Source organism: Pan paniscus, chromosome 8 (assembly GCF_029289425.2).
Source record: "Pan paniscus chromosome 8, NHGRI_mPanPan1-v2.0_pri, whole genome shotgun sequence".
NCBI lineage: Eukaryota > Metazoa > Chordata > Mammalia > Primates > Hominidae > Pan > Pan paniscus.
Genome location: NC_073257.2, coordinates 89,336,479 through 89,349,123, shown reverse-complemented (window position 1 = coordinate 89,349,123; position 12,645 = coordinate 89,336,479). Strand labels below are relative to the sequence as shown.

The 12,645-nt window shown below is 40.7% G+C and overlaps 1 protein-coding gene across 43 annotated transcripts in view; it reads left to right on the top strand.

The window, feature by feature from the left end:
- The window catches only part of KCNMA1 (potassium calcium-activated channel subfamily M alpha 1), a 767,331-nt gene that overhangs the window by 437,488 nt on the left and 317,198 nt on the right, over positions 1 to 12,645 (top strand). For 12 of the 43 annotated variants that reach the window (XM_063607446.1, XM_063607444.1, XM_055093042.2 and 9 more), the window contains exon 4: positions 2,449 to 2,472. The exons of the other annotated variants lie outside the window; for them this stretch is intronic. In XM_063607446.1, the coding sequence (XP_063463516.1) occupies positions 2,449 to 2,472 (24 nt within the window). The remainder of the gene's footprint in view (positions 1 to 2,448; positions 2,473 to 12,645) is intronic. 43 annotated transcript variants of the gene reach the window in all.

Genomic DNA, 12,645 nt, shown 5'->3' with positions numbered 1-12,645 from the left:
GTACCACTCTCCAGCATTTAAATTTCTATCAGGCTGGGCGTGGTGGCTCACACTTGTAATCCCAGCACTTTGGGAGGCCAAGACAGGCGGATCACCTGAGGTCAGGAGTTCGAGACTAGCCTAGCCAACATGGTGAAACCCCATCTCTACCAAAAATACAAAAATTAGCCAGCCATGGTGGCAGGCGCCTGTAGTCCCAGCTACTTGGGAGGCTGAGGCAGGAGAATCGCTTGAACCTGGGAGGCAGAGGTTGCAGAGAGCCAAGATCGCACCACTGCACTCCAGCCTGGGTGACAGAGTGAGACTCTGTCTCAAAAACTAGATTTAATAAAAATAAAAAATAAATAAACTTCTATCAGCTCCCTATTTCCTATAGGATAAAGAGCAGACATGCTTCCAGGGCACACAGATGCTTCACCATCTCCTGTCTGGCCTTGTTTCTTGCCAACCTTACAATCTACTTAGGCTCTATATGAGGTGTCCTTCCACTCCCAGAATGCACTGTGTTCTCTATGCTTCTGTCTCTCTGCCCAAGCTTAGCTGTCTGCTTCCATCCCTTCCCCTGCCTTCTCACCCTGATGAGTTTCTAATCCTCACTCAAGGCCTACTGCAAAAGTTAGGCAGAGGCGATCTTCTGCTTCCAGAGTCCTTTGCTTCTTACTTATATTTGAGTACTACTGATCATAATAGCTACCACTGACATAGCATCCATCATGTGCTGGCCACTAACAAAGCAGTTCACGTTTACTAACTCATTTATTTCTCTCAACAACCTCAGGAGGTAGGTATTATTTGCATTTTATAAATGAGGACACTGAGGCACAGCACGATTAAATATCTTATCCAAGGTCATACAATGTAATCAGTAGAATTTTTAAACAAGCTGCTCTTGCATATCTGCTGCCAGAAATTAAAATCTGGGTAGACTTCTCTGCTAAATGGAAAACTACTCCAGAGCAAGAATCATGTCTTATTGAATTATATGTCTCCAAAACCAGCATAGTGCCTGTCACCAAAGAAAAAATCTCAGAGACATTTGTTGAATGAATGTACAGACTATTATGTTTTTGTTCAAAAAGATAATCCTTTGAAAAGATGTCATTCAACTAAGCCTCTGAGTTTTTAATCTATAAGAGAGAATAAATTGTGATCAAGTGGAAACAGCTGCATCTCAAGGAATGAGGAAGGTAGTGTCGGGAGGAATCCTGTGTTTTGCTTCTACCTGCATTCACTCCCATGTTCTGGGTGGTGCTCAAGTTTCAGTGGGTGTGTTAAGGTCTCACTGAGTGTGGAAGGTGAGGCAGTGCACTGCTCATTCACACTGGACCTAAGTTCCCTATCAAGGCTTCCATCAGACACGCAGGGAATCAGAAGGCTGAACTCCTGGAGAACATTTTAGAAGGAGTAATTCATAAGCACGGGGCTTGCTCTTCCCCTGTCAGAACTAGGAGGCAGGAATTGTGAGTTAGGACTAGACCGTACCATTTTTTGAGTTGTGTTCAATGTACCAGAGATCATAAAAGGCAGAAGAGGCAAGAAAAATGATAACAAGCCTTATATTAAGCAGGGAGTTTACAGGAAACTAGTTTTTAGATATCCAGTGTAGCCTTGACATTAGAGTGAAGCTTGATGAATCTCTGCTGAATTTAAAACAGTATTATTACTCCTTTAAGAGAAATGTTAAGAAATATATATATATATATCACATATATATGCTTTTTGCTGATGAATTGCTTTTGATAAGAAATACCTTTGAGAGTCTTGCTCATAACTAGGGTTCTGCTAAATGGTCAATATGTATGAGGTGAGCTCACTGTTCACCTGTCATTCGTGCTGAGATGAAGAAAAGTTGGCTTCACTTAAGAGTGTGGTTAACTTCAGGGTTATAAATGGCTTTCAGGGGTATAGATGCATAGAGTCCCTACCCTTGCACCACCCGAGATTTCACGACTGTTGGGTTCCTTCAACACTACATTACGCCTTGAGAGTCATCATGAGCTCTGTAACCAAAGTGTTAAGGATGTTGGCACTTATCTGTCTCTTATTTATCTGACCAGCTTCAGCTCTGCTTCTATAATGAACTGTAACTACAGGAAACCATGGTGTGTATCTTTATGTAACTGATGCCTTGTTTCTCCTGAATTTTCACAACATCTTAACAATTATGGTTGATGTTAAAAACTCTCATGAGGTTATTTGTTGAAGTGAAATACATTATAAAAATACATGCATATGAAAGGATGGCCAGGGAAGCCATTTCACTGAGTAACGGCCAGTTCTGTCCTCACCTTCCCTCTGTCTCGCCCCTCCTCGTCCCCAAAGCTGCCTCTTCTCGCGTGTAATGCCAGCGCTCTGTACAGTGTTCTGTTTAGAGTGGTTTGAACATTTTTCTGCCTGTGTCTCTCATTGCTGAAGTAACTCACCTCTCTCATATCGACTCTTACCCAGGAGCCGCACTGCAGACTCTTTGATGTAGGTCCTTTCTGCATGGCAGCTAAGGCCAAGCTGTGGTTTTCATTTGCATGATGCAACCTCCCCCTTTCGGTTGTCGCCTCCAGGTTAACCAGATTCTTTTCCTGCACTGCCCAAGCATGTTGACGTGCTTTCCCCGATGGCCCTGAATGTGGTGAGCACTGGACGCATGCATGAATTAAAGCAGCGAGCATTCCAATACACTGAAGCACTGGGCCTGAGGCTTCTCCTGGATCATCCCTGTGGGCCCTCAGTTTGCTGTGATATCACAAAGGCCACCATGTCCCTTGAAAATTCAAGACTAGGACATTGGAAAAGAGAGAAATAAATCTCCCGTTTTTAGGTTTATGCTGAGCAAAGACTAATGACAAATAATTAGAAGCTAGGACCAGTTTTCCAAGTAACAACCTACCTGATCATCAGTCCTACATGTTCCTGACTCCACCCAGGTGTGCACCAAGTGACCAGGATGATGATACCCTTTCATGTCTTTCTGAATAATGTTACCTGATTTGATTTTGCTTAGATCTAACAAATATCTAAATAAAAAGATATACCTTTTAAAAGCACTTCTTGGGCTAAATGCCTCAGGAAATGCAATTATTGATCGTTTTCATAGTGTTTAGTAAAACTATTAATTCAACTTTAAAAGAAATAAAATGGTACTACTAGGAAGAAATATCGCATTTGTTAAAGCATGTTGGCACTGCATTCAACATCATTGATTAGTAAATTGTGATCATTTTCTCTCCTTGAAATATTTTTTTTTTGCCTTAGGGCTGTCTAATGACTTACTTTAAAACTGCTTTCTTTTCCTTATTTTTTTTAAACTTGTATACTTCTTTCTTGTATTCTCAGAATGGACTTTTATAAAACACAACTGTCAGGATCTGTTTTCTCACTGGATTTCTTTTTTTGTCATTTCAAATAGATACTTTGCATTTTAGACATGCCTTGGTTGTAAGCTGAGAAAAATGAAAGGCGAGGCATTCTAAGCTGTGATAATCCTAGGGTAGGAATAACAATTCCTAGAGAATTCTTGATGATACTAGCGTGTCAGCATCCCTTAGCCCGAGACTAGGCACTAAGCAGTCAGAATGAAACAAAGCCGAATGCTTCTTATCTTATTTTTAGGTTTTCTTCATGAAATCTGGTCTTCTACAATCTGGGGGCTTAGTAGATTGAAGCTCTTCCCACAGTCCTTTTTCCTCCTATTCTATTAACCATATCCCATGTATTATATTGAAATGGACTTTGCTTAGAATTTCATAACATGTTCTTTTGGTAACCAGTAAAAAGATCCTTTGAATGGGAGCATTTCGCTTTTTGAAAGGAGCTTAAATGTAATTACAGTACAGACCTGTGCAGGCAGGCGATCCTGCCCAGCACGTTGGCATATTCTCACTTTATGAACGCTTTCATCTGGGGGCTTGGCGAAGGAAACATCTGATTCTCTTTTGTGAGATTCTTCAGTACAGAGACCCATTCCTCTTTCCCAGAAAAACACAGTGATTCCTCATAAAATGAAAGGATTTCTGAAGCCCAACAGAAAGTGGGGATACAGAGATCCATTCACGGAGACAGAAGAGAAAATCCTAAGAAATCGGCTTCCTGGGGCCATCCTAGGCCTCTCACAGAGATGTTTTTATAATGATAGGAATAACATCTCTAGAGAAGTTCAAAGATAGGACAATAAAATTAAAAGAAGGGCCTGCAGGAGGAAGCAAGGAGAAAGACACTTCACCCCACTGAGCAGGTAATTCATCATATTTCTTTCCAAATTTATACCCAAAAATCTAGTGGATGTCATTGATATGGTGGAAATAGCTATTTATTATTATTTTTCTTTTTTTGAGACAGTCTCACTCCGTTGCCCAGGCTGGAGTGCAGTGGTATGATCTTGGCTCACTGCAACTTCTACCACCTGAGTTCAAACCATTCTCCTGCCTCAGCCTCCCGAGTAGCTGGGTCTATAGGTGTTCACCACCACTCCCAGCTAATTTTTATATTTTCAGTGGAGATGGGGTTTCACCATGTTGGCCAGGCTGGTCTCGAACTCCTGACTTCAAGTGATCCACCTGCCTCGGCCTCCCAAAGTGCTGGGATTACAGGCTTGAGTCACCACACTCAGCCAGCTATTTATTATTTCTGAAACATGGGCAGGGGAAACCTAATTTTGATAAATAAATGATTTTCAATGTTAATTAGAAGCAAGAAGGAAAGAAAATAAAAGGAAAAGAAATGTTCCAGGAGATGAGACATTACTTTCATGAAGTTGTCAAGAAGGAAATGAAAAGTGTGCATACTTGAAGATATGATTGTATAATCATAGGGGTTAATAAGTCATTGCCATTTTCCCTATTAATGATGACAGTTTGTTTTAAAGGTAACTCATCCTGTCTGATTTTCCATGGTGGTGTTGGTTTCTACTGCCCAGGTCCTTTATGACATTCCTAAGGAGTGACTCTAGCCTTGTACTCAGCAGACCCATGACTTCTAATCAGCAGCATCTCAGACACTCCGTTTTGGCCGTGAGGCTGCTAGGCTCTCAACAGAACTCCTAAATAGGAAAACTTACAAAACTTCCAGGCCTTAGCTGTCAGCCAAAGACGGAGCTAAGACACAGCTATTTTATTTCCTTGTGCAATAAAGGTATAATTGTCTTCTATGCCAGATGTCAGAAAGACTTCTACCAGGTCTTTCTCTGTGTGTTCTTAAAAAAAATCCTCAGCAACAACAACAATAACAACAACAACAACAACAAAACTTCAAGATGTTAGAAATAGATATAAGCCATTATAATTATCCTTCAGCATCACATATAAATTCATGTGTAACTTTAAACAAGCTGGTGTCCTTGTGGTGACTATCTATGTTATGTGACATTGTTTTCTGTTCGTCAAAGTGAAGCAGCAGATAAATGGAACAACTGTTTTTTAAACATAATTATTTTTTTTCCAGATGTTCTCAGGCTTCCTACATTCAGGATCAGCAAGTCTTCAGCATTGGTACTCTTTGTTAGTGTAGACCTTGAGTGCCCTGCTGAGGGGCTTGTGTGCCATTCTGCTTGAGTGCAGATATGCCAAGAGGTACAAGAGTTGGAACTGTAATAGACCTCTTAGGCTACTGGCTGAAATACTAAGGTTCAGAATAAGAAAGAGATACGTCTCAGGCATCTCATTATCTGCAACTGTCAGTCCGGAACTCAGAACAGGCTGGTTCTAGCTGTCGATTCAATAGTTTTAGCTTCTGTACTCCAAATCCTTACAGGTAGACCCATAGCAAGGTGCCATTGCCAGGGTCATGCCATCCAGGTATGACAGGACTATGTCAAAGCCAGGTAGGAGGGCAAGAAAAGGGAGTATAAGGCATAAGTTAAATAGGGGACTGGTGAGATGACCAGGGGAGGCCCAAAGAGTCCAAGGCAAACATCTGGAGAAGGCTCAGACAGAATTTTGAAGTCTGCATCTAGTAACAGCCCAAAGAAGTCCCACAGTGATTTGACAGTCTGTTATGCTATGGGAGTACCAGCCTACCTGCCCAACCGTGCCCTGATTGGCCAGCCTTTGGCAAATAGAGAGCTCTTCTTTTCTCTTAGGAGCCTCTGCCATCCCCTGTATGAATATGAGGGCTTCTTATTTGGGAAGCCTTGATATGAAGTGCCTTGAAACTGTACCCTGAGCTACTTTCTCTAGGATGCCCTCTCTTTCAGAAATGTGAGCTCCAGGCTGTTGCTCCCCAATGGCTAGGGGTTGTTGGCTATCCCTGGTTATAGATTATTGTTTATCAGCCTCCTAGCACATAGGTGGCAATTTTAATATCCAGAAAAAAAGGCATAGGAAGCAGAATGTAGTGGTTACATGAATAGTCTATTCTTGTTTCCCTAGGACTAAATTCCTGTAGATGTGAGAGGAGTATGGATCCAGGGGTCAGAGGTTCCATTCCCCATGCCAGCATTTGTGTCTAGATTCTCAGCTCTCCATTCAGACCTGGGACTTCTCTTCTCTTTCCTTTCCCCCATTTCTAATCACCTCATCTAGGCTGTCCTGTTTTGTGAGTGGTCCCAAAGTGGGGTTGGGGTTGGATGGAGAGCATATATTTGTGCTGGGAGGCTGGGGATGTTTGTGTGTACACGTTGTGTGGGTTCCCACCCACATGAACCACTCCATACCTATACATGGCTCATTGACCCTGCCCTCGAAGAACTTTCACTCTGTCTTCTGGTATATGTGCATAAGTGCATATGCATTTAGTGCTATTTGAATCACCTACTCCATCCCATTCCTTTTCTAGATAAATAAGGGTTTCCTAAAAAAAAGGGATGGCTAGAATCAGTGGAGGGAGTGGAACGAGTGAGTAGAATTGGTCAGTCATGATTCCTAAGACAGTTTAGTGAAAACTAAAATCAAGCAATACTTGTTTGGAAAGACTCTGTTTTATGTAGTAGCTTAGCTCTGATTTATTACATAGAAGTTGCTGGCAAATGTGAACACTAATTCTACTCTGGTAACAACTGTGATTGAAATAATTGTAGTCTGCAGATAAGCTGGAGAAAACAAGCATTAGTGGGTAGGTTGTCTTGGACATCATTCCAAGAGTGTAACAGTGAAAAAGTACGTGCTCTTAGAGAAGAAAACTTACAAGAGATATTTATAAGACATATGACTGGTTCAGATCTCTGCCTCTTATGTAGATCCGTGCTAAGCCAACCAGGCAAGGAAAGCTGTCATCTCTAAAAAAAAACTAGGAAAAAAGGAGAATAACAAACTCCTGTGGCCACTCATTAAAGTGACTTATGGCTTTCTCTGTCAAGAAATCTTGGCTAATTATTTAGCATTTATGAGACTGTGTGGCTGCCTTCATGGAAATATAATTTTCACTTTTTCTTCTTTAATACTCTATAGAATTATACTAGGCATTTGTGAAATCTTACAGTAGCCCAATGCACAGCCTGTTGGGCATTTGGATTACAGTGCAACACCAGATAAAGAGGCAGTAAAGCAGATACAAATGAAAAAAATAGAAACAATTGATCCTATCAGTTTTTGTTCAGTTGAATGATTGCCTTTTGGGGGCATTTTCTACAAACAGTTACTATTATCACTATTATTATTACCTTAGTTTTGGAAATTACTATCACTTTTGAGTGCCGAGTCATCTGATTCATTCTTAGAACAACGTTGGGAATTCGTAACCGTATCCCCAGTTTACAGAAGAGAAAACAAAGACTTGAAGAGGTCAAATTATTTGCTTAAGATCCTATAGCTAGGAGGTGATAGGGCTGGAACTTTAACTCTTCCATTGAATTCTAAAACTACCTAGCTGCCAACCACTTTTGAGGTCAACTTTTAATGCCCGTATTTTGCTTTTGCTATACCTATCTAGGTCTATCGTGGATAACAAATACGGAATGAAGATGGGAAAGGAGACTCTTAGTTCAGATATAATATTGAAGTCTTGTTAGATAAAACTTAAAAGAACTTCATAACAAACAAGAGGGTTCTCGCCACCTGAGTTTCTTGAAAGCAAATGATCTGTGTGTGTTTTATTGAGAAATTTATAAAGAATTGACATATTGCATTCTCTCTGTTAGCAATCTATGTCATTTTCTTTGTCTCCTAGAAGAATGTTTTACTCTTAGGAATAATTATTCAGGTAGACATCCTGAGCCTTACAACTGCTCTGAAGTCAACTGCTATCATTGTTTCAGGAGTCTCCATATTACTCAAAGCTCAAGAATACAGAGTGTATATGGATGCTAAAGAGTTGTGAGGGTTTTTATACTACTTTCCGGTATGCTCCAATTCATTTCAACATGGAATACATATATTTGTGGCTATTGGATCACATCTCTTCAACTGAGCAGAGCTATAATTAGAAGCCTGCTGCCATCAAAAGGATTAATAGTCCTGTTGATACAAACCCATAACTGATGACTTCCCAGTAAAGCCAGTTAAACAACCAGCTGGCATGGGATCATAATCGATCAGTACTGCAGAGTAACAAAAACTGTTTTCTATTTACATTAGAGCCATTTCAAGGTCTAAGAAAAATGTTTTAAGATTAAAAAAGGGGGGCCCATTTTGATGTTATCATCATTACTATTGATGGATGATTGACCACAAACTGACCCATCAAAGGTGACCACATCTTAGAAGATAACTACTCCATGATGTCTGGGATAAAGTGAAGGGCTTTATTCTGTTTGGTAAAACTAAAAACTACACAACTTATTGAACACACATGCCCCGTCCAGTGTAAACATGAGAAGAATCAATATTAGAAAGATAAACTCTTAGGTACACAGCTCTGATAAGATAAGTAAAATGGCAGCATGAAGAAAACCAAAAGAATACAAAGCTTTCAGCTTGGATCCTGTCAGGTTCAGGGCAGTCTTGGGGTGTTGTCCCAAGTTCAGGAGAAAATGTTCTATATAAATATTATTGCTTTCTCAATGATAAATTCATATCATGTCATTCACACTAAATCCATTATTGTTATTAGCTCACAAAATATTTTTCTGTGATCTTAAATTTTATGAATAATAATATCAGTTTCTAATTTGAAGTACATTGCAAAGACTTGCCTCCTTTGAAAATTAGTCTGTCTCATAATATTCTGGCTGGCTAGATGCTTTTATTCCAGTGTAGGCAGTTTATCCAGGATATCCAGAGGTAGCCAGGAAAGCTTCAAATCACTTAGACCTACTCTCTTGGTTATAGATAGATTCCATAAAAATCCATATCCATATGATGTCATCTTTTTTATTTATTTTGATTGGATCAAATGGGATGCAAAGCTTATTAATCATCTAGTTCATAATTAAGAGTCTTCAGAGTATCTAAGTATTATCAGCTTTCATTATCTTCATCCTTGTTCTCCTAGAATAGGAGAGGGTGAGGGAAAATTGGGCCACTTGAAGGGTCATTCATCTTTAATCAGTTGGATAACTAGGAGTTATTCCTCTATAAGCAGAAGAACTTCCCCTCAGCCGATGGGATCAGTCTTCCTGATACCACCACCCCACACGGGGTCCCAGAGAGGACTTCTGGGGATTATTAGTGTCCCACATGACAGTCTCTACAGAGCAGGGTTAGGGTTAGGTACAGGTTGAATACATCTGCTTCCTCTGCATTTTCCTAGACCACCCAACAGACACATCAGTTATTTTCTAGGGCAGTTTGTCCTCCTCTATGAAGGATTTATGAATCAGTCAACCCCCATCATTTTTGCATGAGCCCCAGGCGAGGCTCTGTAGATAGCAGACACTATGTCTTATGCTTCCTCTTCCTCTCCAAGAAGGCTGCACTCCATCTGGAGAGGAAGTGGTATGGCACAAGGCTAGTGGGTCTCTATCCTAACTCTACCACATAGCTGCAGGGTCTTGGTTGGATGTCTGAGCCTCTGCTTCTCTGTCTGTAAAATGGGGATTATAGTACAATATCTACTTTATTCTGCCATTTTGTGAGGACCAAATGCAATAGCATATGTAAATTTTATACAATTGTCAGGTATTATTACATTGAATTGAAGAATAATTGAATATGAACATAATGAGGCAGTTTAGAATTTTTTTCCTCCCAGTAGCATGGGAATTCAGAGATGGGAGAGGTCAATGAGGGCACAAGTAGTTTGCTGAATCAAGCCTTGAGGTTGGCCTCGAAGACTGCCCAAGGTTTGAACACAAAGAGTAATCAGCAGTTGAAGAGGCCACAGAGAAGGCATAGATTTAAAATTAGGGAATACATGGGTCACATTCATGAAATAATGAAGGCAAGGGTTTGGACTGAAACATAGTAGAAAATAAAGTAAGAGATGTAGGATGAGTTTAGGTTTTAGAAATTCTTCCTAGCCAGGCTTAGAGTTACTATATGAAACAGGCAGGGACCGTGATGGTGGATGAATGACATTTTTAATTAAATTAATTTGGCAACATTGCAGAGGTGAGACTAGGAAAAGAGTCTAGAATCATTAGGCTTATTGCATTGACTCATGTCTGTGGTGCTGTGGGCCTGAACTCTGCCTGTCCATAATCCTGGTGGGAATTGAGAGGGCCCCATTCAATTTAAAAAGGGACTAGCCACAAGAGTGAGGAGAATTTGAACGTTGGAAATTATTTCACAAAATGATATCTTGTTCCTCAGCCAGTCCCGTCCCTAGTAAATCATCTTGGGTGTGTGTTATTGTTGTTGTCATTCTTAAGCTACTTACCATTTCTTTATCCCTTGTAAATGATGGTTTCTGTAACCCCTCCCCATCTGTACTTCATCATTTTTCCTTTTAATCTTAATCTAAAATGTGCTCAGCAGATACTCTCTGATTGTTAATTGGAACGTCCACTGGTGAAGCTTGCACAGTGGCATTGCAATTGCTTCCCTGTATCTTTTTAATTTTTTCACCCCCTTGTTCGCATCTGAAACAGAAAATGTCTGTTCAACCCCTTGATCCCAGCAATTAGCTAAGTGGTAGGCAGCTGGTTATCTGGGGGCTGGCTCAAACACTGAATCATCTCTGTTCAGGTCTGAATGGGAAGCCTCTCGAGCAGCAACACCTAAAATTAGTGTGTAGTTGCAAGAAAGGTTTTTTGGGAGTGGCAGGTCTCAAAGCGGTGTTCCCAGATGAGCAGCATCCCCATTATCTGGGAAACTGTAAGAAATGCAAAATCTAGGGCCCCCACCCCAAACCTACTAAATCAGAAACGGGATGGAGCCCAGCAAGATTTTAACAAGCCCTCCAACTGCATGCCAAAGTTTGAGAACCACTACCCTGGAGAAGTAGCTTCACAGGGTTTGGCAGCCAGACTCAGGGAGGTGGGAAAACAGACTGCAGGAAACCCAGGGAAGTTTAGAGGCTGTGAGGAGGGGGTGATCCTTCCCTCTTGGAGATGAGGAAGATGCCCAGAGGAACCACTGCTAGCAGTGAGATTTTGTGCTTAGAGCTCCTGCCCTCTGAAAAAAAACCTGGGTAGCCCTCACTTGCCTTGTGCTCTGAAAAGATAAGTTCTTAAGTCAGTCTTCGGGAAGGTCTCTTGGATCTTCCTGCTCAAGAGTCTTTTTGAAAATTCTATTACTAAGTAGATGAGGAAAGAGAAACATTTCCCGCTTTGGGTGAGTCTCATTTTCCTCTGTAGAGGCATCTAAATGCTGAGGATGTACTTACTTGATGGCCAAGAGGAAATAGGAGTTTGTATTTCAACCTCTACCCTACAACTGAACATTTACTCCATAAGAATCAACTCTTTACTGAGGCTCTTTTGAAGGTGCTCAGTCATGGAGTCGTGGTCAACATGCTAAATTTGCCTGCGGTTTTAGCATCACACTTGTTTCATGGATTATGGGAGCCTAGAAATGAATAGACTGCCACTTACCAAGTATCTTATATCCTCTAATTATTAAGAGGATATAAGTTAAGTTAGTTAACCCGTAGCAATTTAGGGTAAGTCAGTTTTCTACTACCAGAGGCAGAACTAGTGTTATTTCAGTTCGTAAAACTCCACTTTTTTTTTTTCCTGTTGGCAACATATGCCCATGTGAATCCTTCTGAGGTGGATATGCCTCATCAGACTGGAAATCTAAGTCTGTGTGTGATCCAGAGTCACTTTCCTTTGTAGTTTTTTTTTCTTTAAAGCACAATTTCTTTGCTAGCTTTTGAAGTTTCTGTGTATCTAGACAAGGAAACTCCTCCTACTTTACACAAGAAGGGAGAGGTGTTTGTATTTCATTCTCCATCCTATAATGTGCATTAATCATTAAGATGAAGTCTCTTTGGGAGGAAAATAAATCCTGGTTGGTATGGCCAACTCTTTTGTTGTTGAAATATGTATTCTTTTTTTAAAGGATCATTGAACTTCTCCATGGGTTGTTTCCATTTGGGGAATGAAATAATGGGGATTTGGAAGCTCCACTCTGTGGTCTCTGATTGTGCGAGTCCGTAAACTACAGGCACTCAGAGGACTTATCTCAGAGGGGATCTGATAAACAGTTCTGTTGCCACTTGAAAAAAATCAGGCAGGACATTTCTCCTGGGGCTGTAGTGGCAAGCAGGAAATAGCTAAAAGGGATAGAAAGTACATTGCCCGATCACTCATCCTATATGGGTCTTTTGTCCCAGAGTTTCCTGCTTCTCTGCCTGCCCCCTGCCCCCTCATATTATTGAGGTGTGCTCATATTACCT